This window comes from Hyperolius riggenbachi, chromosome 12 (assembly GCF_040937935.1).
Source record: "Hyperolius riggenbachi isolate aHypRig1 chromosome 12, aHypRig1.pri, whole genome shotgun sequence".
Lineage (NCBI taxonomy): Eukaryota > Metazoa > Chordata > Amphibia > Anura > Hyperoliidae > Hyperolius > Hyperolius riggenbachi.
Genome location: NC_090657.1, coordinates 121,233,044 through 121,257,550, shown reverse-complemented (window position 1 = coordinate 121,257,550; position 24,507 = coordinate 121,233,044). Strand labels below are relative to the sequence as shown.

The window sequence follows — 24,507 nt, the reverse complement described above, 5'->3', positions numbered from 1 at the left end:
AAAAAGGAAGGCTGTATACAGCCTGCTTGTGTATGGATGTATTTTCTATGTGTGGACATACTGTACATCAACCTACTTCCTGTTTTGGTGGCCATTTTGTTTGTTTATAAACAAACTTTTTAAAACTGTTTTTAACCACTTTCAATGAGGCGGGGAGCGGCGAAATTGTGTCAGAGGGTAATAGGAGATGTCCCCTAACGCACTGGTATGTTTACTTTTGTGCGATTTTAACAATACAGATTCTCTTTAAGGATGAGAGTGTCTCATCTTCCTGACCAGAGTTGGCCGCTTCCTCCAAAGAGGACTCCGAAACTCCCGAAGCCTGAAATGCCTTAGGAATATCACTAGCCGTTTGCAGGTTGTTGATTTGGGGGTCTCTATAAGTCTACTTCACCGCTCATACCTGGTGCCTGAGCGGCTACACCAGGTGCATCCAGATAAACATAACACTTGTTTCCGGGGTTGACAAACTATTGATAATTTCTACCATACTTGGTGGAAATGTCCTATAGTTGCTAGTTTATGGCGTAAAGTTACTAAGCTCATTAATAAAACTCTTTTACTCCATATTGAGTTGGATCCTACTATTTATCTGCTTGGTGTTAAGCCTGATACTATACCTCATGCCCAGCATAAACTTATACAATTTATCGCTAATGCTACTACGACTTATATAACATCTCAATGGTTACAACCACGGGGATGCAATGCCCCTGATTAAGCCCCACCCCCAAACTAAGCCTCACCTCCCAATTGAAGCCATGCCCCCTTGGGTGTTTGTACCTCCTTTCGTCCTCTTGTGCCTCCTTCTGTCACCTTCAGTCCCAGAGTACCGCCTCTGCCCCAAGTGTCCCCCCTCTTGTCTCCTTTTGTGCCACCTCTGCATCCAGAGATGGATTAAAGTTAAATGGTGCCCCATGCAAGCAATGACTTTGGGCCCAAACCTTATTGTCACTTAGCTTTCTTAGAAAGATTTGTTGGGGGTTAGCATAAACGGGGCCCCTATACTCTCTACAGGCCCTAGGCACCTACCTTAGTTGCCATGTGGATGATCCAGCTCTGTGGTCCCTCTGTGCCTCCCTCTGTCCCCCTATCTGTTCCCATCCCCTTCTTGTGCTTCCCCCATTCCAGTGTGTAAAGGCAGAGTACAGTATAGCGCAGCAGAAGATGTGCTCTAACCTCTCCTCCAGAGACCAGTGTTGTGCCTATACGTCCCTCCGGTGTCGATTGCTGCTCCCTATAGTACTGGCTCTCCTCATGAAGTGTGTAATTACGTTCCATGTGGTAGGAGATGCGGGGCACTAGGGCAAGTGGTAAGCAGACAGTCAGAAGCACAGCACTGGACTCCAGCTGAGAGGTGAGAGCACATATTATGCTGCAATAAACGCTGCATTTACACACTAAACTGGGGTAGTGAAGAAGGAAGTGCATACCTACTAATTTTTAGAGATAAGAAAGATGGATACTTAAGCCATGCCCTTGCCACACCCCTAGTCATGCATACCATAAAGATTTAATAAGAAAAATTTTGATTTATGATTCAAACCCCCACTGGTCTTTTCTATCCTGGTTCATTTACCTTCATATTAACATTTATTAATAAGAAATATATCAGTTTAAAGGATGGTAATAACGTTTAGAGTCAACTAAACACATTAGAAAAATACATATATTTACACCTATCTATACCAGGGCTGTGGAGTCGGTCCAAAAATCCACCGACTCCGACTCCTCAGTTTAGGATTCCACCGACTCCGACTCCTCTAATTTGCATATTAAAATTTTGTTGATTAAAAGTATGTAACATGAAATTCGTCTCTTAACTGCCAACGCTTAGGAATTTTACAAGACAACTGAAGTGAGAAGGATATGTAGACTACTATATTTATTCCCTTTAGACTAAAACTAGTCCTTGGTAAGAGTACTTGTAAAAGGTACAACCGGAACAAAGAACATCTATCAAGTGTGGGTGCATGTAAGAATGTGAGGAGATTGTAAACAGACAACACCTCTGTGTTCAATGTGCACAGCATTCTCAGTGGATTCCCTGCAGCTCTGTGGGGAGTGCATATGTAGAGTATAGTACTACTGTGTAACAAAGTAAACCTGAGACAGATGAAATTAAAGTTTTATTCATACCTGGGGCTTCCTCCAGCCGCCTTCAGGATAATCAGTCCCTCGTTGTCCTCCTCCACCACCTGGATCTTCTGCTATGAGTCCAGGTACTTGAGCCAGTCAAGCGTAGTGCGCATGCACACACTCCGCCGCCAGGAGCATACTACACCTGTGCAGCACTATTGCGCAGGTGCAGAATGTTCCTGGCTGTGGGAGCGGCATGCGGCCGGACAGCGCTGACTGGCTGAATTACCAGGACTCATACCAGAAGATCCGGGTGGTGGAGGACAGCGAGGGACTGATTAGCCTGAAGGGGGCTGGAGGAAGCCCCAGGTATGTATAAAACTTTACTTTTCATCCGTCTCAGTTACCCTTTAATTTGTAGTCACCAAACCAAATTTTAATAACATATCAAATTATTTTATTTCATCAGCAAAGGGAGTACATACATTTGCATAACTCAGCATCAATGCAGAATTATTTCCATCTCGTTGACCATCTCTATTAGTGACATAGCTACACATCAGGCTTTATTCTTACAGCATAGATGTTATTTAGTATATATAAGAGATTCCTGTGTACACATCATATATACAGTCACAATCTGACCTTAAAAATACGGGGACTGCTTTATTGAAGCAGCACAAGTAACTAATTTTGATTGGTTTATTTCATTTTTGTGGACTAAGCACAGCTATTACTGTATATATACTGTATATATACATTATTTTTAATGACTATTATCTGAGAAATAGAACATTTTATCATATTTTCTATTTTAATTACAGTTACAAATTCATTAGGAGTCGGAGTCGGTGCATTTTTCCCCGACTCCGACTCCAGGCACCCAAAATTGCCCGACTCCACGACTCCGACTCCACAGCCCTGATCTATACAAGAGCCCTGAAAAAGGGACAAATGAGGAAGAAGGGCAGGAGGACTGGAGTACCTAAGAGGGACTTGTCCCTCCAAAAAGAGGGACAGTTGGAAGCTATGCGGTTATGCAACAAAATGTGTCAACAATGGCAGGTTGTTTGTATCTCAGGGACTCCCTGTAGTATGCATCCACCTATACGGCCCATGGTTTATATTATCTAGTGGGTGGTGGGTTTTTTTTGGGAGTGGGGGTGGGGTGACACAGGACTTCTTTCCTGGAGTGACAAAAAGGCTAGAAACCAGGGCTGTGGAGTCGGTCCAAAAATCCACCGACTCCGACTCCTCAGTTTAGGATTCCACCGACTCAGACTCCTCTAATTTGCATATTACAATTTTGTTGATTAAAAGTATGTAACATGAAATTCGGCTCTTAACTGCCAACACTTAGGAATTTTACAAGACAACTGAAGTGAGAAGGATATGTAGACTACTATATTTATTCCCTTTAGACTAAAACTAGTCCTTGGTAAGAGTACTTGTAAAAAGGTACAAACCGGAACAAAGAACATCTATCAGGCCCTAGGCAATGTAAGTGTGGGTACATGTAAGAATGATGTGCAGGTACTCTGCAGGGGAATGAGGAGATTCTTCCTCTATTACACATTCTTCATGCACAATCTGAACAAGGTTTATGGGTGACAGACAACACCTCTGTGTTCAATGTGCACAACATTCTCGGTGGATTCCCTGCAGCTCTGTGGGGAGTGCATATGTAGAGTATAGTACTACTGTGTAACAAAGTAAACCTGAAACAGATGAAATTAAAGTTTTATATATACCTGGGGCTTCCTCCAGCCGCCTTCAGGATAATCAGTCCCTCGTTGTCCTCCTCCACCACCTGGATCTTCTGCTATGAGTCCAGGTACTTGAGCCAGTAGGGCGTAGTGCGCATGCACACACTCCGCCGCCAGGAGCATACTACACCTGTGCAGCACTATTGCGCAGGTGCAGAATGTTCCTGGCTGTGGGAGCGGCATGCGGCCGGACAGCGCTGACTGGCTGAATTACCAGGACTCATAGCAGAAGATCCGGGTGGTGGAGGACAGCGAGGGTAATTAGCCTGAAGGGGGCTGGAGGAAGCCCCAGGTATGTATAAAACTTTACTTTTCATCTGTCTCAGGTACCCTTTAATTTGTAGTCACCAAACCAAATTTTAACAACATATCAAATTATTTGATTTCATCAGCAAAGGGAGTGCATACATTTGCATAAATCAGCATCAGTGCAGAATTATTTCCATCTTATAGACCATCTCTATTAGTGACACGGCTACACATCAGGCTTTATTCTTACAGCATAGATGTTATTTAGTATATATAAGAGATTCCTGTGTACACATCATATATACAGTCACAATCAGATATGTATATCTGACCTTAAAAATACAGGGACTGCTTTATTGAAGCAGCACAAGTAACTAATTTTGATTGGTTTATTTCATTTTTGTGGACTAAGCACAGCTATTACTGTATATATACATTATTTTTAATGACTATTATCTGAGAAATAGAACATTTTATCATATTTTCTATTTTAATTACAGTTACAAATTCATTAGGAGTCGGAGTCGGTGCATTTTTTCCTGACTCCGACTCCAGGCACCCAAAATTGCCCGACTCCACGACTCCGACTCCACAGCCCTGCTAGAAACGCCCCTGCTCCAGGGGCACTTTTAATTCCAACACGTTTATTTTAATGAGAAGGGTGTGTGATTTTGGGGATGTGGCCTGTGTTGAGGTCCAGAGTTTAGGTCACCAGAGCTTATATGCCTATAGGCTCCTGAGCTGTAAATCTAGCTCAGTGAGTACGCATGTATTTTAACTGGTTTCGGACCTACGCAGTGCGAATCTAAGTCCAGCAGGTGGTTCTGCCACTCTGACTGGACTTATATTCAATGTCCTGATGAATGAAGTGTCCCTGCCGAGGGCTTTTCGGTCTCTTTTAGCCCCCTATACATTCCTAATAGTTTGGGTCACCCTGAGCTGCTTGGTTACTCCGTTGTACTGGTCCAAGTCCTATCCTATACAGCCATATCAATCCCTGCCATGTACTGATGAGGACCAAAAGTCATAAACAGGCTGTCTACATGTGGGGATGATGTGGCTGTGTAAACATTTTAAAAGCTATAGGCTTGCTATACACCAGCGTTTCTGGATGCTAGCCTGGCTCACAGGGGCATAAAGAGTTAATTTGCATATTCAGTAGTGGTGCATTGTGGGTAACCACAAATGTTCACTAAAAGAGAACCCGTGGTGTGTTTAAAGAATGTTATCTGCATACAGAGGCTGGATCTGCCGATATAGCCCAGCCTCTGTTGCTATCCCAAACCCCACTAAGGTCCCCCTGCACTCTGCAATCCCTCATAAATCACAGCCATGCTGTGAGGCTGTGTTTACATCTGTAGTGTCAGTCTCAGCTGCTCCCCCGCCTCCTGCATAGCTCCGGTCCCTGCCCCCGTCCCTTCCCTCCAATCAGCAGGAGGGAAGATATGCAGGCGGGGACCGGAGTTCTGCAGGAGGCGGGGAGAGCAGCAGACTGACACTATAGAGATAAACACAGCCAGCTCTGACAAGCTGTTTGTCAGCAGCGTGGCTGTGATTTATGAGGGATTGCAGAGTGCAGGGGGACCTTAGGGGGGTTTGGGATACCAACAGAGGCTGGGCTGTATAGGCAGATCCAGCCTCTGTATGCAGATAATATTCTTCAAACCCACCTCGGGTTCTCTTTAAAGATGCAAGTTTCCTTCTGTTTGAAGAAGGTAAATCACACCAAGCATTAGACTTCTTGCCTGGCGTGCAGGGCTGGATTTAGGCCGAAACCACATAGGCCACGGCCTAGGGCACCACAGCAGCAAGGCACCAAAGCAGCAGGCTAAACTGGTGCAACATTTGCAAGCTTGCAAATGCTGCCATGCAGGGAAATCAGGCCAGCGCTTGACCGCAGTGCTCTGCTGCTAGCCACCTGTGCAGCAGCCACCTTACTCTCTGTTTGCATTGTGGCCGGCGGCTATGGATTTGGGCTGCATTGGAGACGGAAAGGAAGAGGAAGCTTCTGCACTGGAGACAAGCGGAGGAATGGGTGACACTGATGGCTGCTGCGGTGAGAGGGCAAGCTAACTACCTATACTGAAAGGAGGGGGGGGAGGGAGGAGGGATTAAGGGAGTCATCTGGCTACCTGTACTAGAGGGAAGGGGGAGGGGCCATCTCGCTACCTATACTGAAGGGGGCGGCTGGTGACAGTGGCCTTGGGCGGTAAAGAGTACAAATCCGGCCCTGCTGGCGTGACAAAAAGGCTAGAAACTTTATTCCAACAGGTTTATTTTAATGAGAAGGGTGTGTGAATTTGTGGGTGTGGCCTGAGGTCCAGCGTTTAGGTCGCCAGAGCTTGTATGCCTATAGACTCCTGAGCTGTAAACAATCATAAAAAAATACATTGTTTTATTTTAAATAGAATGTAACGTCTCATCTGTTAAAAGCATTCAATAGCGCATGGTACCTTAACTGTTTAACCACTTGAGGACCGCAGTATTTTCACCCCTTAAAGTGAACCTTAAGTGAACAAAAAAAAAAAAAAAAACCAGTTCTACTCACCTGGGGCTTTCCTCAGCCCCCTGCAGCTGATCGGTGCCCTCGGCATGTCTCTCCGATCCTCCTGGTCTCGCCGGCGACCACTTCCGGTTTCGCAGTCAGGACCCGACAGGCTGAGAACGCGAGTGATTTTTCGAGTTCCCAGCAACAATAGCTCCCTCTATGTTGCTATAGCAGCTCTCTGCTATAGCAACATAGAGGGAGCTATTGTTGCTGGGAACGCGAAGAATCACTCGCGTTCCCAGCCTGTCGGGTCCTGACGCCGAAACCGGAAGTGGTCGCCGGCGGGACCAGGAGGATTGGAGAGACACGCCGAGGGCACCGATCAGCTGCAGGGGGCTGAGGAAAGCCCCAGGTGAGCAGAACTCGTTTTTTTTTTCACTTAAGTGCCTCTTTAAGGACCAGAGCCTTTTTTCCATTCAGACCACTGCAGCTTTAACGGTTTATTGCTCGGTCCTACAACCTACTATCTAAATGAATTTTACCTCCTTTCTTGTCACTAATGCAGCTTTCTTTTGGTGCTATTTGATTGCTGATGCGATTTTTAGTTTTTATTATATTCATAAAAAAAAACATGAATTTTGTCAAAAAAAAATAAATATTTTTTTAACTTTCTTCTTTTGGGTAAAAGTTATAGCGTTTACAAACTATGGTGCCAAAAGTAAATTTTCCCATTTTGAAGCATCTCTGACTTTTCTGAGCACCTGTCATGTTTTATGGGGTGCTAAAATTCCAGGATAGTATAAATACCCCCCAAATGACCCCATTTTGGAAAGAAGACATCCCAAAGTATTCACTAAGAGGCATGGTGAGTTCATAGAAGATTTTATTTTTTGTCACAATTTAGCGGAAAATGACACTTTGTGACAAAAAAAAAAAAAAAAGTTTCCATTTCTGCTAACTTGTGACAATAAAAAAAATGAAATCTGCCACGGACTCACCATGCCCCTCTCTGTATACTTTGGGGTGTCTACTTTCCAAGATGGGGTCATTTGTGGGGTGTGTTTACTGTCCTGGCATTTTGAGGGGTGCTATATTGTAAGCACCCCTGTAAAGCCTAAAGGTGCTCATAGGACTTTGGGCCCCTTAGCGCACCTAGGCTGCAAAAAGGAGTCACACGTGGTATCGCCGTACTCTAGAGAAATAGTATAATGTGTTTTGGGGTGTATTTTTACACATACCCATGCTGGGTGGGAGAAATATCTCTGTAAATTAGATTTTTTTTCACACAAAATTGTCCATTTACAGAGAGATTTCTCCCACCCAGCATGGGTATGTGTAAAAATACACCCTGAAACGCATTATACTACTTCTCCTGAGTACGGCGATACCACATGTGACACTTTTTTGCAGCCTAGGTGCGCTTTATGGCCCCTAAAATGCCAGGGCAGTATAGGAACCCCACAAGTGACCACATTTTAGAAACAAGACACCCCAAGGTATTCCGTTAGGAGTATGGTGAGTTCATAGAAGATTTTATTTTTTGTCACAAGTTAGCGGAAATTGATTTTTATTGTTTTTTTTCACAAAGTGTCATTTTCCACTAACTTGTGACAAAAAATAAAATGTTATATGAACTCCCCCTACTACTAACAGAATACCTCGGAGTGTCTTTCTAAAATGGGGTCACTTGTGGGGTTCCTATACTGCCCTAGCATTTTAGGGGCCCTAAACCGTGAGGAGTAGTCTGGAAACCAATGCCTCAAAATGACCTGTGAAATCCTAAAGGTACTCATAGGACATTGGGCCCCTTAGCGCACCTAAGCTGCAAAAAAGTGTCACACATGTGGCATAGCCGTACTCAGGAGAAGTAGTATAATGTGTTTTGGGGTGTATTTTTACACATACCCATGCTGGATGGGAGAAATATCTCTGTAAATGGACAACTGTGTGTATTTCTCCCACCCAGCATGGGTATGTGTAAAAATGCACTTCAAAACACATTATACTACTTCTCCTGAGTACGGCGATACCACATTGTGACACTTTTTTGAAGCCTAGGTGCACTAAGGGGCCCAACGTCCTATTCACAGGTCATTTTGAGGCATTTGGTTTCTAGACTACTCCTCACAGTTTAGGGCCCCTAAAATGCCAGGGCAGTATAGGAACCCCATAAGTGACCCCATTTTAGAAAGAAGACACCCCAAGGTATTCCGTCAGGAGTATGGTGAGTTCATAGAAGATTTTATTTTTTTGTCACAAGTTAGCGTAAATTGATTTTTATAGTTTTTTTTTTTTTTTTTTCACAAAGTGTCATTTTCCACTAACTTGTGACAAAAAATAAAATCTTCTATGAACTTATCAAACACCTAACGGAATACCTCGGAGTGTCTTTCTAAAATGGGGTCACTTGGTGGGGTTCCTATACTGCCCTGGCATTTTAGGGGCCCAAAACCATGAGGAGTAGTCTGGAAACCAAATGCCTCAAAATGACTGTTCAGGGGTATAAGCATCTGCAAATTTTGATGACAGGTGGTCTATGAGGGGCCGAATTTTGTGGAACCGGTCATAAGCAGGGTGGCCTCTTAGATGACAGGTTGTATTGGCACTGAAGTGCAGGAAGCGCAGGATGTTCTCAAATCGTGACCTGGACATGGCAGCAGAGAACATGGGCATGTGATGTATTGGGTGTGTAGACCAATAAGACCACAATACATTATTTTTGACTAGACCCATGTTAAGGAGAAGGCCCCAAAAAAATGTTACGTTCGGAAACTTGGGAGTGGATTCCACCGAAAAGGCTGGGCATGGTAGCTTCTTGGATTGGCAGTTGCGTATTGTGTGGCATAACAGTTGGTCTCAGCCACAATTAAGTCATAAAGACCAGCAGTGATCAGAAAAAAAAAATTCTGTTACTGCGGTGGGGCAGGTGAGAGTTTGGCCGGGTGATCAGAAGCCCGCAGGGGGCAGATTAGGGCCTGATCTGATGGATAGGAGTGCTAGGGGGAGACAGGAGGTGATTGATGGATGTCTCAGCGGGTGATTAGAGGGGAAAATAGATGCAATCAATGCACTGGGGATGAGATCGGAAGGGGGTCTGAGGGTTTGGCCGAGTGATCAGGAGCCCACATGGGGCAAATTAGGGCCTGATCTGATGGGTAGGTGTGCTAGGGGGTGACAGGAGGCGATTGATGGGTGTCTCAAGGTGTGATTAGAGGGGGGAATAGATGCAAGCAATGCACTGGGAGGTGATCAGGGCTGGGGTCTGAGAGTGTTCTGAGGGTGTGGGCGGATGATAAGGTGCCCAAGGGGCAGATTAGGGTCTGATCTGATGGGTAGTAGTGACAGGTGGTGACGGGGTGATTGATGGATGATCAGTGGGTGATTAGAGGGGAGAACAGACGTAAATAATGCACTGGAGAGGTGTATTAAGGCGTGATCTGAGGGTGTGGGCAGGTGTTTGGGTGCCCACAGGGGGCAGTTTAGGGTCTAATCTGATGGGTAGCAGTGACAGGTGGTGACAGGGGGTGATTGATAGGTGATCAGGGTGTGATTAGAGGGGAGAATAGATGCAAGAAATGCACTGGCAAGGTGATCAGGGCTGGGGTCTGAGGGCGTTCTGAGGGTGTGGGCGGGTGATTGGGTGCCCAAGGAGCAGACAGGGGTCTGGTCTGATGGGTAGCAGTGACAAGTGGTGACAGGGGGTGATTGATGGGTGATTAGAGGGGAGAACAGATGTAAACAATGCACTTTGGAGGTGATCTGAGGGTGGGTCTGCGGGAGATCTGATAGTGTTGGTGGGTGATCAGATGCCCGCAAGAGGCAGGTTAGGGTCTGATCTGACAGGTGATCACAGGGGGGAAGAGATGTATACAGTACACAGGGGGGAGGATCTGAGGGTGTGGGGGTGATCAGGAGCCCCCAGGGGGCAGTTTAGGACCTAATCTAAAAAATAGCGTTGACAGATAGTGACAGGGAGTGATTGATGGGTGATTAGGGGGGTGACTGGGTGCAAACAGGGGTCTGGGGGGTGGGCCTGATGGGTGCTGTGGGCGATCAGAGGGAAGGATCAGTGTGCTTGGGTGCGTACTAGGGGGGCTGCAACCTGCCCTGGTGGTCCCTCGATCACTGGAACCACCAGGGCAGGAGGCAGCCTGTATAATACGCTTTGTATACATTACAAAGCGTATTATACGCTTATGTTGTGGCGGATCGGGGGTTAACAACCCGCCGGCGCTGCTAACTGGCCGGCGGGTTGACGTTGCGGGTGGGCGGAGCCTATTGCCGGCAGATGCATATGCGCGCGATCCCCGGCCAGCTAGTTCAGAACGAGACGCCGCATATTGCAATTGTTCTGCACACCACTTTGCCGCCACCCATGGGCTGTGGGCGGTCTGCAAGTGGTTAATGTCAAAAGTGAATGTTCACTTTTAACACTGGCATACCTTCCAACTTTTTGAGATAAGAAACAGGGACACTTAAAGGGAACCAGAGAGGATCAAAAAATACATACCTGGGGCTTCCTCCAGCCCCATACGCACAGATCGCTCCCACGCCGCCGTCCTCTGCTGTCTGGATCCGCCAGTCGGCCGCGGCCAATTGTCCGCATCACACGGCGCTCCCTCTATACAAGTACGCATGAGGCTGCCTACTGCGCAGCCGCATGCGTACGGGTATGGAGGGAGCCCCTGTAATGCGGACAATTGGCCGCGTCCGCCGGAAGTGACGGGCCCGGTACCGGCGGTTCCAGGAAGCGTAGGATGGCGGCGTGGGAGCGATCCAGGCTTATGGGGCTGGAAGAAGCCCCAGGTATGTATAAAAGCCTTTGTCTATTTTAGCAACCCATTCCTCTCTGGTTCCCTTTAAGCTCCACCTCTGCCACACCACTAATTACACCCGACATACCCTTAGTCACACAATATTTATTATTTATTGTATTTAAAAAGCACCAACATATTACGCAGCGCTGGACAATAAATAGGGATTCATACATTGCAACAAGGGGTGACAGACAGAGAGGTAGCCAACGGTTATACAACATAGCACAAGGTTATACATACAATCAGGGTATAAAATGCAGTTTACAGAGACCCGGCAAAACAAGTAGGAGTTAGTCCATGAGAAGGGTGTAATTGCTGGGGTAGTAAAATTAAGGACACACTAATGGAGAGGGGAGGCCCTGCCAAGGCCTCCCCTCCAAAGATTTAATAAGAAAAATATGTTGTTTTGTAATTCAAACCACACTGATCCTTTCTTTTCTTGTCCATTATCCTTCATATTAACATTTGAAATAAGAACTATATCAATTTAACGCATAGAAATAAAGTTTAGTCAATTAAACACATTTTTCAGTATATAAAATACATATATTTACATAGATCTGTACATCAATCCCGAAAGAGGGACAGAGTCCCCAAACAGGGACTGTCCCTCCAAAAGAGGGACAGTTGCGAACTACGCGCAGCACTGGTACCTGGGCACGTGATGCGGCTCATATGGTACTAACAGTACCCGCAGTCCTCTCAGCACTGTGTCCTCATTCACTCGCATGGTCTGTAAGATAACACAGCGACAGCATTTATTACTTTCATTCTGCAGACACATCGTAGTATTCAGATAATGAACCTCATTGATCTCCCACTCGCCTGACTTCGTCAGCACTATCTCTATTCTCTAGCACTATCACTCTATCACTATTCGGATGTCACTTCCTCCATCTGAATTCCACTACGATCAGTTACGCTAGAAGCTGGAAAACTATTCAATGGCATCCCCTGCATCCTTTAAACATGTCCACGTTCACGCGCCCCTGGTGCTAAAACAAATTCATCCTCGTGCACGCTAGTCTCAGGCGATTGTGGTAGGGAGAAAAGAGCTACGGAGGCGCGCATTGTATGTGTGAGCGGCCACGTACCTAGAGGAAATAGGGATGTCACATTTTAAGCTTAAGTTCCGGGTTAGGTGCTGACGTTCTCCACGGTAATTGGCTAAGCTAGCACATGATGTTTTTGTCAACCACCCGTATGCTTGCCTGGTAATACACCTAAAGAAACGGTAACTACGGTAGGAGCAACCGGAGCTTGGAAGCTTATGAAGAGCTGGTCTAAAGGGGTCTCTTGCGGGCAACGAATTGGTAACGGAATACTCATTAGACAGGACTTTGACATTTCAGTTTGTATTTATGCTTTTTTCAGCTCTAACCTTTTTTCAGCATATGCATTCACACATACAATTATTTTACAGTGTATTGTCTGTCCGTTTATGGATCTGAAACTGAAGAGGGATAGGGAGGCTAACAAATGTATTTCTTTTTAAGCAATTCCAGTTGCCTGGCTGTCCTGCTGATCCTCTTGCCTATACTACTTTAACCACTTCGCATCCAGACCTTGTTTTCAACTTATTGACCAGAGCAGTTTTGACAGTTTAGCTATGTCCATATTTAATCAGAAATAACTTTATCCCTACTTATGACACAGAAATGAAATATATATTGTTTTTTTCAAGACAAACTAGGCTTTCATTGTATGCCATTTTTTCCCTCAAACAATTTTGTTTTCTATGAATTTTAATGGGAAAACAAAGAAAAAAATAGAAAAAACATGTATTTCTCAGTTTTACCAATCCCAGTTTAAAAATAAAAAGTGCTACTGTCGATAAAAAACACACATTTTGTTTGGCTATTCTTACTGCTTATCACAAAACTTCGATTATGTTCCGGTCACAATTTATGGTGAAGATATTTGATTCTGAAATAGTGCTACAAAGGGTGTTTTTCACTATGAAATGAGAAAATAAAGTACCTTTAATAGTAAAAATCAATCTCATTAGCTCAGGAAACTTATATTCCCATTCACCAATTAGTCCTGCCTCAGATAGTGCCAGAAATATGCACAGGAGCAAGCCCAATCCTGCACAGCACTGCTTCTGCTACAAGACGTATATCTACTGACCTGTGGCTTAGATGAAGTCCCAGAGGACGTATATCTACTGACCTGTGGACGAAGTGGTTAAAGAGACTCAGAATAAATCTCGCTTCAGAGCTCATAGTTAGCAGGGGCACGTGTGCGGCAAATTCGACGTGTAGGTTATCACGTCGGAACACCCCCTGCTAAACCGCCGCTATCGCGCCGCTAAACGGGGGTCCCTTCACCCCCAAACCCCCCACTGCGACACTTGGTCGCAGACTTAGTCGCTCCTGGAGGCAGGGCTAACGGCTGCAGCCCTGCCTCCAGTCGCGTCTATCAGCGGCGCATCGCCGCCTCTCCCCTGCCCCTCTCAGTGAAGGAAGACTGAGAGGGGCGGGGGAGAGGCGGAGATACGTGCTGACAGACGCGCGTGGGGCCAGGCTGTGGCGGATATCATGCTTGTTTCGGATCCATCTGAAAATGGCGCCTGCGAGTAATGGCGCATGGTGTTGCCACTAATCAGTTTGTCGCTTATCGCTATTTAACGTTAAAGCCTTATCGTTATTTAGCTCTGTTTATTTTATTGAAAATTAGCAATAACGTATTGTTATTTATCTTTGTAAAAAGCGGTGATATAAAAGGTGTGCCTAGCCCTACTCTCACATAGAACCCTCTTTGTACCTATCCCTAACCCCTAGACCCTCCCCCCCCCCCCCCCGGTGGTGCCTAACCCTAACCTCCCTCCTGGTGGTGCCTAACCCTAAGACCCCCCCCCCTCCCTGGTGGTGCGTAACCCTAAGACCCCCCCTGGTGGTGCGTAACCCTAAGACCCCCCCTGGTGGTGCGTAACCCTAAGACCCCCCCTGGTGGTGCGTAACCCTAAGACCCCCCCTGGTGGTGCGTAACCCTAAGACCCCCCCTGGTGGTGCGTAACCCTAAGACCCCCCCTGGTGGTGCGTAACCCTAAGACCCCCCCTGGTGGTGCGTAACCCTAAGATCCCCCCTGGTGGTGCGTAACCCTAAGATCCCCCCTGGTGGTGCGTAACCCTAAGACCCCCCCTGGTGGTGCGTAACCCTAAGACCCCCCCTGGTGGTGCGTAACCCTAAGACCCCCCCTGGTGGTGCGTAACCCTAAGACCCCCCCTGGTGGTGCGTAACCCTAAGACCCCCCCTGGTGGTGCGTAACCCTAAGACCCCCCCTGGTGGTGCGTAACCCTAAGACCCCCCCTGGTGGTGCGTAACCCTAAGACCCCCCCTGGTGGTGCGTAACCCTAAGACCCCCCCTGGTGGTGCGTAACCCTAAGACCCCCCCTGGTGGTGCGTAACCCTAAGACCCCCCCTGGTGGTGCGTAACCCTAAGACCCCCCCTGGTGGTGCGTAACCCTAAGACCCCCCCTGGTGGTGCGTAACCCTAAGACCCCCCCTGGTGGTGCGTAACCCTAAGACCCCCCCTGGTGGTGCGTAACCCTAAGACCCCCCCTGGTGGTGCGTAACCCTAAGACCCCCCCGGTGGTGCGTAACCCTAAGACCCCCCCGGTGGTGCGTAACCCTAAAACCCCCCCTGGTGGTGCGTAACCCTAAAACCCCCCCTGGTGGTGCGTAACCCTAAGACCCCCCCTGGTGGTGCGTAACCCTAAGACCCCCCCTGGTGGTGCGTAACCCTAAGACCCCCCCTGGTGGTGCGTAACCCTAAGACCCCCCCTGGTGGTGCGTAACCCTAAGACCCCCCCTGGTGGTGCGTAACCCTAAGACCCCTCCCGGTGGTGCCTAACGCTAAGACCCTCCCCCCCCCGGTGGTGCCTAACGCTAAGACCCCCTCCCCCCCCCCCCGGTGGTGCCTAACGCTAAGACCCCCCCGGTGGTGCCTAACGCTAAGACCCCCCCCCCCCCGGTGGTGCCTAACGCTAAGACCCCCCCCCCCGGTGGTGCCTAACGCTAAGACCCCCCCCCCCCCCGGTGGTGCCTAACGCTAAGACCCCCCCCCCCGGTGGTGCCTAACGCTAAGACCCCCCCCCGGTGGTGCCTAACGCTAAGACCCCCCCCCCGGTGGTGCCTAACGCTAAGACCCCCCCCCCCCGGTGGTGCCTAACGCTAAGACCCCCCCCCCCCCGGTGGTGCCTAACGCTAAGACCCCCCCCCCGGTGGTGCCTAACGCTAAGACCCCCCCCCCCGGTGGTGCCTAACGCTAAGACCCCCCCCCGGTGGTGCCTAACGCTAAGACCCCCCCCGGTGGTGCCTAACGCTAAGACCCCCCCCCCGGTGGTGCCTAACGCTAAGACCCCCCCCCGGTGGTGCCTAACGCTAAGACCCCCCCCCCCCCGGTGGTGCCTAACGCTAAGACCCCCCCCCCCCCGGTGGTGCCTAACGCTAAGAACCCCCCCCCCCGGTGGTGCCTAACGCTAAGACCCCCCCCGGTGGTGCCTAACGCTAAGACCCCCCCCCGGTGGTGCCTAACGCTAAGACCCCCCCCCCGGTGGTGCCTAACGCTAAGGACCCCCCCCCTCGGTGGTGCCTAACGCTAAGACACCCCCCCCCGCGGTGGTGCCTAACGCTAAGACCCCCCCCCCGGTGGTGCCTAACGCTAAGACCCCCCCCCCCGGTGGTGCCTAACGCTAAGACCCCCCCCCCCCCCGGTGGTGCCTAACGCTAAGACCCCCCCCCCCCGGTGGTGCCTAACGCTAAGACCCCCCCGGTGGTGCCTAACGCTAAGACCCCCCCTCCCCGGTGGTGCCTAACGCTAAGACCCCCCCCCCGGTGGTGCCTAACGCTAAGACCCCCCCCCGGTGGTGCCTAACGCTGAGACCACCCCCCCGGTGGTGCCTAACGCTAAGACCCCCCCCGGTGGTGCCTAACGCTAAGACCCCCCCCCCCCGGTGGTGCCTAACGCTAAGACCCCCCCCCCCCGGTGGTGCCTAACGCTAAGACCCCCCCGGTGGTGCCTAACGCTAAGACCCCCCCGGTGGTGCCTAACGCTAAGACCCCCCCTCCCCGGTGGTGCCTAACGCTAAGACCCCCCCCCCGGTGGTGCCTAACGCTGAGACCACCCCCCCGGTGGTGCCTAACGCTAAGACCCCCCCCGGTGGTGCCTAACGCTAAGACCCCCCCCGGTGGTGCCTAACGCTAAGACCCCCCCCGGTGGTGCCTAACGCTAAGACCCCCCCCGGTGGTGCCTAACGCTAAGACCCCCCCCGGTGGTGCCTAACGCTAAGACCCCCCCCGGTGGTGCCTAACGCTAAGACCCCCCCCGGTGGTGCCTAACGCTAAGACCCCCCCGGTGGTGCCTAACGCTAAGACCCCCCCCCCCCCGGTGGTGCCTAACGCTAAGACACCCCCCCCCCCCCCGGTGGTGCCTAACGCTAAGACACCCCCCCCCCCGTGGTGCCTAACGCTAAGACCCCCCCCCCCCCCCCCGTGGTGCCTAACGCTAAGACCCCCCCCCCCCCCCGGTGGTGCCTAACGCTAAGACCCCCCCCGGTGGTGCCTAACGCTAAGACCCCCCCCCGGTGATGCCTAACGCTAAGACCCCCCCCCGGTGGTGCCTAACGCTAAGACCCCCCCCGGTGGTGCCTAACCTTAAGACCCCCCCCTGGTGGTGCGTAACCCTAAGACCCCCCCCCTGGTGGTGCCTAACCCTAAGACCCCCCCCCCCTGGTGGTGCCTAACCCTATGACCCCCCTGGTGGTGCCTAACCCTATAGACCCCCCCCCCCCCGGTGGTGCCTAACCCTAAGACCCCCCCCCGGTGGTGCCTAACCCTAAGACCCCCCCCGGTGGTGCCTAACCCTAAGACCCCCCCCGGTGGTGCCTAACGCTAAGACCCCCCCGGTGGTGCCTAACGCTAAGACCCCCCCCCCCCCCGTGGTGCCTAACGCTAAGACCCCCCCCCCCCGTGGTGCCTAACGCTAAGACCCCCCCGGTGGTGCCTAACGCTAAGACCCCCCCCCCCCGGTGGTGCCTAACGCTAAGACCCCCCCCCCCCGGTGATGCCTAATGCTAAGACCCCCCCCCCCCCCGGTGGTGCCTAACCTTAAGACCCCCCCCTGGTGGTGCGTAACCCTAAGACCCCCCCCTGGTGGTGCCTAACCCTAAGACCCCCCCCCCCCCTGGTGGTGCCTAACCCTATGACCCCCCTGGTGGTGCCTAACCCTATAGACCCCCCCCCCTGGTGGTGCCTAACCCTAAGAACCCCCCCCCCCACTGGTGGTGCCTAACCCTAAGACCCCCCCCCCCGGTGGTACCTAACACTAAATCTGGTGTTGTCAGTTTGGCTTATGTAGGGCGCTATTGATAAATAACGTTACTGTGCGCAATAACGTCTGCTGTAAGGGAAATATGAATGGCGTTACTGGTAAATAACATTACTGTGTGCTGGTTTTTCTTTTTTCCCTGTGTGCCATTATTATGCAGTACTAACGATAAATAGCGATAAGCGTATCTTTTTAATGTGGCACCATTTTTATGCATAGGCGCTGTGCGCCATTATTCACTGATCCGGCTTGTTTCTGGTTTGATTTAGACACTACTGTAAGCAAAAAGATCAACAGGGCTGCCAGGGAACTGGAATTGTTTAACAGAAAATAAATATGGCAGCCAACATATTTTTCTCACTACAGTTGTCCTTTAAAATTAGGTTGTTTTAGTATCTCATCAAGTACTTTAACATTTGTAGCACTATTAGTAAATATAAATTTGCCTTCTTCAAGTGCTACATGATTGTAAGCAGTTTTATAATTAACATAATTTAGTTGCAATGAAATAACCATGTAATGAATGGTATGTTCTAATGTAATTATGCATTGGCAGTTGAAGTTGTGTTACTCAATGTTGTTTAATAATAGGAATGACTGGTAGCAATGTTGAACTCCTGTCCTAGAGAAAGGCTTTTCTTCTGGCTGTATGAATGCTGAGTAGCTCTGTCCCAGATCCAGTAGACAAGTCCCTTCACTGCGCAGGAGTGAAAGTCGTGACCAGAGTTGGTGCTTATGTTTAACTGGTGTGTAGACAGTTATTTTGATTAGAACAGGGACCAAAAATATAGATTGTCTCCACAATCGTTTACAGTCACAATGCAGAGAGCTGATTAAACGTACAAGTGTGCAATACACAGCGACATCAGACAGTGCATAGAAAACACTGTCTGATGGGCAATAGTGATGGTCATATCTAGGACAACTCATGGAGAAGCGTGATTTGTTTGATCAGCTAATAGATCTGCAAAGCTCTAATTTGCTGTGATCACAACCTGCTTTAGCACATGATCATAACTAGAAACTCAGAGACTTGCATACCTATCACCTGACCAAACTCATGACGCCGGCGCACGTAGGCGGCGGAAGGCCGAGACCCGAGCTGCGGCTCTGACTTCCGGGTCTCGGCAATCCGCTGACGTCACTGGCGCGCAGGAGGCTGCACAGCTTTCATTGGACAGGCAGAGGACGCGTTCTCAGTATGCCCTCCGCCGATGTAAACATTACGTTAGCTCCCTTGTGCGATTGGTATGATGCGCTATCTGTCCCAGGAGAGGACGTCAGGATGTGTGCTCCTAATCCCTTGATAGGTTTGATGCAATGAATGTTTGCATGTCTGCACTATGCATGTTACAGGGCCAAAGTTAGGACACCTACGTTTACCTGGGTACTTCTGCGCAGTGTAGGTGACTGTGAACTAAGACCCCGGCTTTTAACTTAGCTGTAGGGATAACAGTGGTGCCTGGATGAGTGAATCTGTGAATGCATTTGTTTGAACATTTGCATGCGAGCGTACGAAGGGTTACTGATTTTTTTTTTTTTTTGCCATATACAGTAGTAGCTGTGCTTAGTCCACAAAAATGAAATAAACCAATCAAAAAATAGTTAGTTGTGCTGCAGTCCCCGTATTTTTAAAGTCAGATGTACATATTGAATTGTGACTGTATATATGATGTGTACACAGCAATCTTTTTTTATATATACTAAATAACATCTCTGCTGTAAGAATAAAGTTGGATGTGTAGCTGTGTCACTAATAGAGATGGTCAATGAGATGCTAATAATGATTGATGCTGATTTATGCACTCCCTTTGCTCATGAAATTAAATGATTTGATATGTTGTTAACATTTGGTATGGTGACTACGTATTAAAGGGTACCTGAGACGGATGAAAAGAAAAGTTTTTTTTTTTTTTTTTATTTATACAAAACTGGGGCTTCTTCCAGCCCCCTTAAGGCTAATCAGTCCCTCGCTGTCCTCCTCCGCCACCTGGATCTTCTGCTATGAGTCCTAGTAATTCAGCCAGTCAGCGCAGTCCGGCCGCATGCTGCTCCCACAGCCAGGAGCATTCTACACCTGTGCAATAGTGCTGCGCAGGTGTAGTACGCTCCCAGCGGTGGAGTGTGTGCATGCACACTACGCCCGACTGGCTCAAGTACCTGGACCCATAGCAGAAGATCCAGGTGGCGGAGGAGGACAGCGAGGAACTGATTAGCCTGAAGAGGGCTGAAGGAAGCCCCAGGTATGTATAAAACTTTAATTTAATCTGTCTCAGGTTTACTTTGTTACACAGTAGTGCTATACTCTACATATGCACTCCCCACAGAGCTGCAGGGAATTCACTGAGAATGTTGTGCACATTGAACACAGAGGTGTTGTCTGTCACCCATAAACCTGGTTCAGATTGTACATGAAGAATGTGTAACAGAGAAGGAATCCCATCATTCTCCTGCAGAGTACCTGCACATCACTCTTACATGTACCCACAGTTACATTGCCTTGGGCCAGATAGATGTTCTTTGTTCCTCTCTGTACCTTCTACAAGTACTCTTACCAAGGACTAGTTTTAGTCTATGATTAAAAGTATTAAAGGCAGAAGATCAGCCAAATAGCCAGGTAACTGGTATTGTTTAAAAGGGAATAAATATGGCAGCCTCCATATCCCTCCAGTTGTCTTTTAAAATTCCTAAGCGTTGGCAGTTAAGAGATGCATTTTATGTTACATACTTTCAATCAACAAAATTATAATATGCAAATTAGAGGAGGAGTCGTCGGTGGAATCTTAAACATCGAAATCAGTGGATTTTTGTGCCAACTCCACATCCCTGTTGTATCCTGACCTTGATAACCCCTGATTTATTCCTGTTGCCGACTCCTGCTTTGTATCTTAAGCACGCTACCTCTGATTGATTCCTTGTTGCCGACTTCTGCCTGTTAACTGGATTTCGCTTGACCGCTCCCTGGTCCGACTATTGGCTTCCCTCGACTACGATATCTCTAGAAGCATATCTGGACTGCTTTGTCATCCGGGGACTCTATCTCTACAGTCACCTGGTTCATTCATCTGGATTGCACGATCTTATAGGCCCCAGGTGACTTTATATACAGATATACTTGTTAACACTGTGCCCATTGCATTTCTAGTTACAGGTTCTGTTGGTGGATTACTATCTGTCAGCCTGTATGCTACATCTACCTGCAGGGTGTCTTGTAGTATTGTGCTAGGTAGGAGTTCTCGCAGGTGTTACGGCCTGGGCTATAGGTCAGTCATATGAGCATACAGCCTAACCTATAGTCATTGACCAGACAAGCCTGACAACATGCTTCTCCATGATTCATCCTATACATGAACTTCACTAATGGGCACACAGTTTCCTAATCTGATTAGAACTGTGCAACGTTTTGGTTCTGCTCAAAGTATTCTGCTTTCTATAGAGCATGTCGTGATGAAAGCTGTCACAATTGATTGTTGCAACAACTTATCCCTGTTCCCCAAAAACTAGAATACAAAAGTTTCAAGCTTATTCATTCTGAGGATGCTGAAAACAACCATCACTCGGGGGGTAGTAGGATGTTGTTGCACACGCTGTAGTGTAGTATGCCATAGTTAAAACATATATTTTCATGTTGCAGTAGCAAACATATTTAGCAGAGTTTTTCAAAAAGTACTCCCTTCTTTTCTTATCCAAGCATGGCATTGGCTCTGGAGTCAACATGTCGGAGTCGGGAACAAAATGCGCCACTTATGACACTCCAGACTATAAGATGCACCTAGGTTTACAGGGAAAAAAAATCCTAAAGTGTAATAAGCATAATATCCTAAGCGGTAACATGCATATGTATGTACAGTTCATTTAATAGTACAATTGGATAGAAATGAGCAGAATATCCTAGCATTAACATGCATATCTATATACGGTATTGCTTTCTCAATGTAATTGAATAGTAGGGTGAGAATGTAAATTCTGGGTGCTGGGAAGTTGGCAGGCTGGCAGCACAGCCCCTCCCCAAGAATAACAGTATGCCCTGCGCCCTGGTGCAGTCCCCCCTCAGCAGTTGGAAGCACAGTCCACCTTACAGGTGGTGGAGGAGGATGATGATTTTCAGGTAGTGGAGGAGGAGGAGTTGGAGGTCCCTAACATGGATACTGAGGGGAGCAGCAGAGCTCCGCTGCCGTTGCTGTTTCAGGAGGACACGGCGCAGGAAGACGAGGACAGACATGTCTTCTCGGAGGACAATGAATTTTTTTTTTAGCCGTGATCACGTTTAAGACTTTAACGATATCATCGATATGACATATCGAATGCGTCATGGGGTTATGAACGCCAGTTTCTTCGCAAACCCACCAAACCGACATTTGTTGGTTTAAAATCCCCTTATTTTATCTCTTACTCTGGCTGCTAGCAAACCCTGGCTCTTTGGTAGCTTCTAATTACAAAATCTCTCACCTACATGGGACATAGTGTTTCCTGGCCTTATGTGGCCCCCTAGAGAGTTTATAAGCTCATCCATCAGATGAAGGGTAGATATCAGTTGACAGAAGCTCATAAATTGTAGCTTTCTCCAGTCTGATCGGCCCCAGTCTCAGCAGGAGATCTGACACCTAGGCTGCTCCCTGAGCTTCAAAAGACTTCTGACCTTAGGAAAACCTTTTTTCTGATCTCACAAATATGAAATCCATCTTTTGTCATAAAGATGACTTTCCAAATAGGCAACGGCCTTTAGAACCCGCTTATTATGAAATTCGGAACAAACAACATGATTGGATGTTCTCGAATTAAAGGTAAGCCCTGCCAAAGCAGATATGCATTTTGGGGTCACCGTTCACTCTAACCCCCCCCAAGTTTGGTATCAATGTTCTTGATAAATTCTGACAAACCTAAAAATGTTATTAGATTTAACATAACTTGCACGGTTTGCAGATGAGCACACCTATCATGATTCAGGTAAATTCTTGTTTCTATGAGAGAGGCAGAGACCTCCTGCTGCAAAGAGGTGTGTGATCCATGCCCCCTAACCCCTCATTGCTGGAGTGGGGGCTATAACCAGTCCTTTACCTTCAATCTGATGCCTAGTAACATCCTGGCAGCCCGCAAGGACACGGGCCAAAACCTCCATCTTGGAACTACTTCTAACAAAGGCCTGTTGGCCGCATGGCAACCGCCATTTTGGGACTTTCGCCAAAGACTTGCGATTGCCGCATGGACTACCAATAACGGTATTTGAACTGTATATAATCGGACATTCTGTTTCTTTTCCTCTCTTCCCTCTGTCAAATCAATCTGTTCTAAAATAAGCTGTGTGTATGTAGTTTAGAAATAAACTAACGATTTTTATCGTTCAGTCTTGAGCCTTTTCTGGTCATCTGATTGCTGCTATAACGAATCTGCCCTCTGAAGAGTCAGTCATACTACCGCATTGTTTATGGTTTGCTTATAAATTGTTGATTTGCTAGCTAGGTTGTAAATAACCGTTTCTTCCTTCTAGGATTAGCTAGTACCAGATTTCCTGTGCGAAATCGATAACTTTCGTTTCTCGATTGTAAACACAATTCGAGATTGCATCATATAGGGACCCAGTAATCTTTCTTTAACGTCACATTGCTCACAGTCTTTAAGCCGTCGGACTATTCCCCGAACGGTGACTGGAGCGTGTTGAACGTGATTGGGCTGGCTACCTTATTATGATAGCGTTGGGGTCTCTTCGCCCTAGTTGGAGACTGTCTGCTCCATTCATCCAATCAGACAGTGGTGGCAGTGTATTTACCCGATTTCCAGCGCGAAATCGATATTTTTAGTTTACCGATTGTATATACAATCAGAATTGTACATGTATGGGCACCTCCAACCGATCTTAACCGTTTACTACGCACACCGTGAATTTGCCTCCAGAAGTCTCTAGTGCATGAGACCTGCATGGCAACAGTGGCCTAGTAACACGGGATTGGTGGATGTTTGTCCCATTACATATTGTCGGCAGCTGCGCGACCAATCTTTGTCAGTCTGTTCACCGTACTTCCTGCGTATGCTAACAGGAGCAGATTAGACGGGATTGGCGCGCTCTGTCGCCTTTTCCTTTGCTTTCTTCCCTCTGACGATCCAGCAACCGGCCTCGTCCGTCTGCGCCCGTACTTCCTGCGTACGCTAACGGGAGCAGATCTCGACGGGATCGCGGGGCTGGATTGTCACATTGGTGGGCAGTGGTGGTGATAGCACACCCCAAAACCAGGCATAGCCAGCTTTTGGGAAATCAGAGCGCAAAGATCTGACAAACTCAGTCTTTGCAACCAGAATAATAAGACAGTGGTCACTAAGTATCCTGTCTTGCAGAACCGAAGTTCTGGGCACAAAACGGTACACATTGATAGCGAATAGATTGGTCTACATTTCCTAACTTTTTCTTTGCTATATCTATTCTTTCCTGTACTCTTCTCTTCTGAATGTCTTATTCAGTTCAGTTTCACCAGAATTGGTCAGTTCCTGACTTGCAAGCCCTCTGCGAATCGCACGGCATTGCTGCTTACGGCACAAACAAGGCTGAGCTGGTGGCATTACCCAAGAGATGGAATCCTTGTCGCCACCTTGCTTAACCTCCTTGGCGGTAACCCCGTGTGTGACACGGGGTAAGCCGCCGGAGGGTGCCGCTCAGGCCCTGCTGGGCCGATTTTAATAATTTTTTTTTTTGCTGGACGCAGCTAGCACTTTGCTAGCTGCGCCAGCACTCTGATTGCCGCCGGCCCCTGCCCGATCGCCGCTATCTGCTGCGGCGCGGGCCCC

General features: G+C 48.3%; 2 protein-coding genes across 3 annotated transcripts in view; one reads left to right on the top strand and one right to left on the bottom strand.

The window, feature by feature from the left end:
- The window catches only part of NAT9 (N-acetyltransferase 9), a 404,101-nt gene extending 391,614 nt beyond the window's left edge, over nt 1–12,487 (bottom strand). The window contains exons 1-2 of the mRNA XM_068264519.1: nt 12,225–12,487; nt 12,053–12,132 (exon numbers count right to left, since the gene is read on the bottom strand). Coding sequence (XP_068120620.1) covers nt 12,053–12,129 — 77 coding nt within the window. The 5' untranslated portion in view covers nt 12,130–12,132; nt 12,225–12,487. The remainder of the gene's footprint in view (nt 1–12,052; nt 12,133–12,224) is intronic.
- A 65-nt stretch (nt 12,488–12,552) lies between these two features.
- The window catches only part of TMEM104 (transmembrane protein 104), a 312,500-nt gene continuing 300,545 nt past the window's right edge, over nt 12,553–24,507 (top strand). For both annotated transcript variants that reach the window (XM_068264517.1, XM_068264518.1), the window contains exon 1: nt 12,553–12,712. The gene's annotated coding sequence lies outside the window, so the exon portion shown is untranslated. The remainder of the gene's footprint in view (nt 12,713–24,507) is intronic.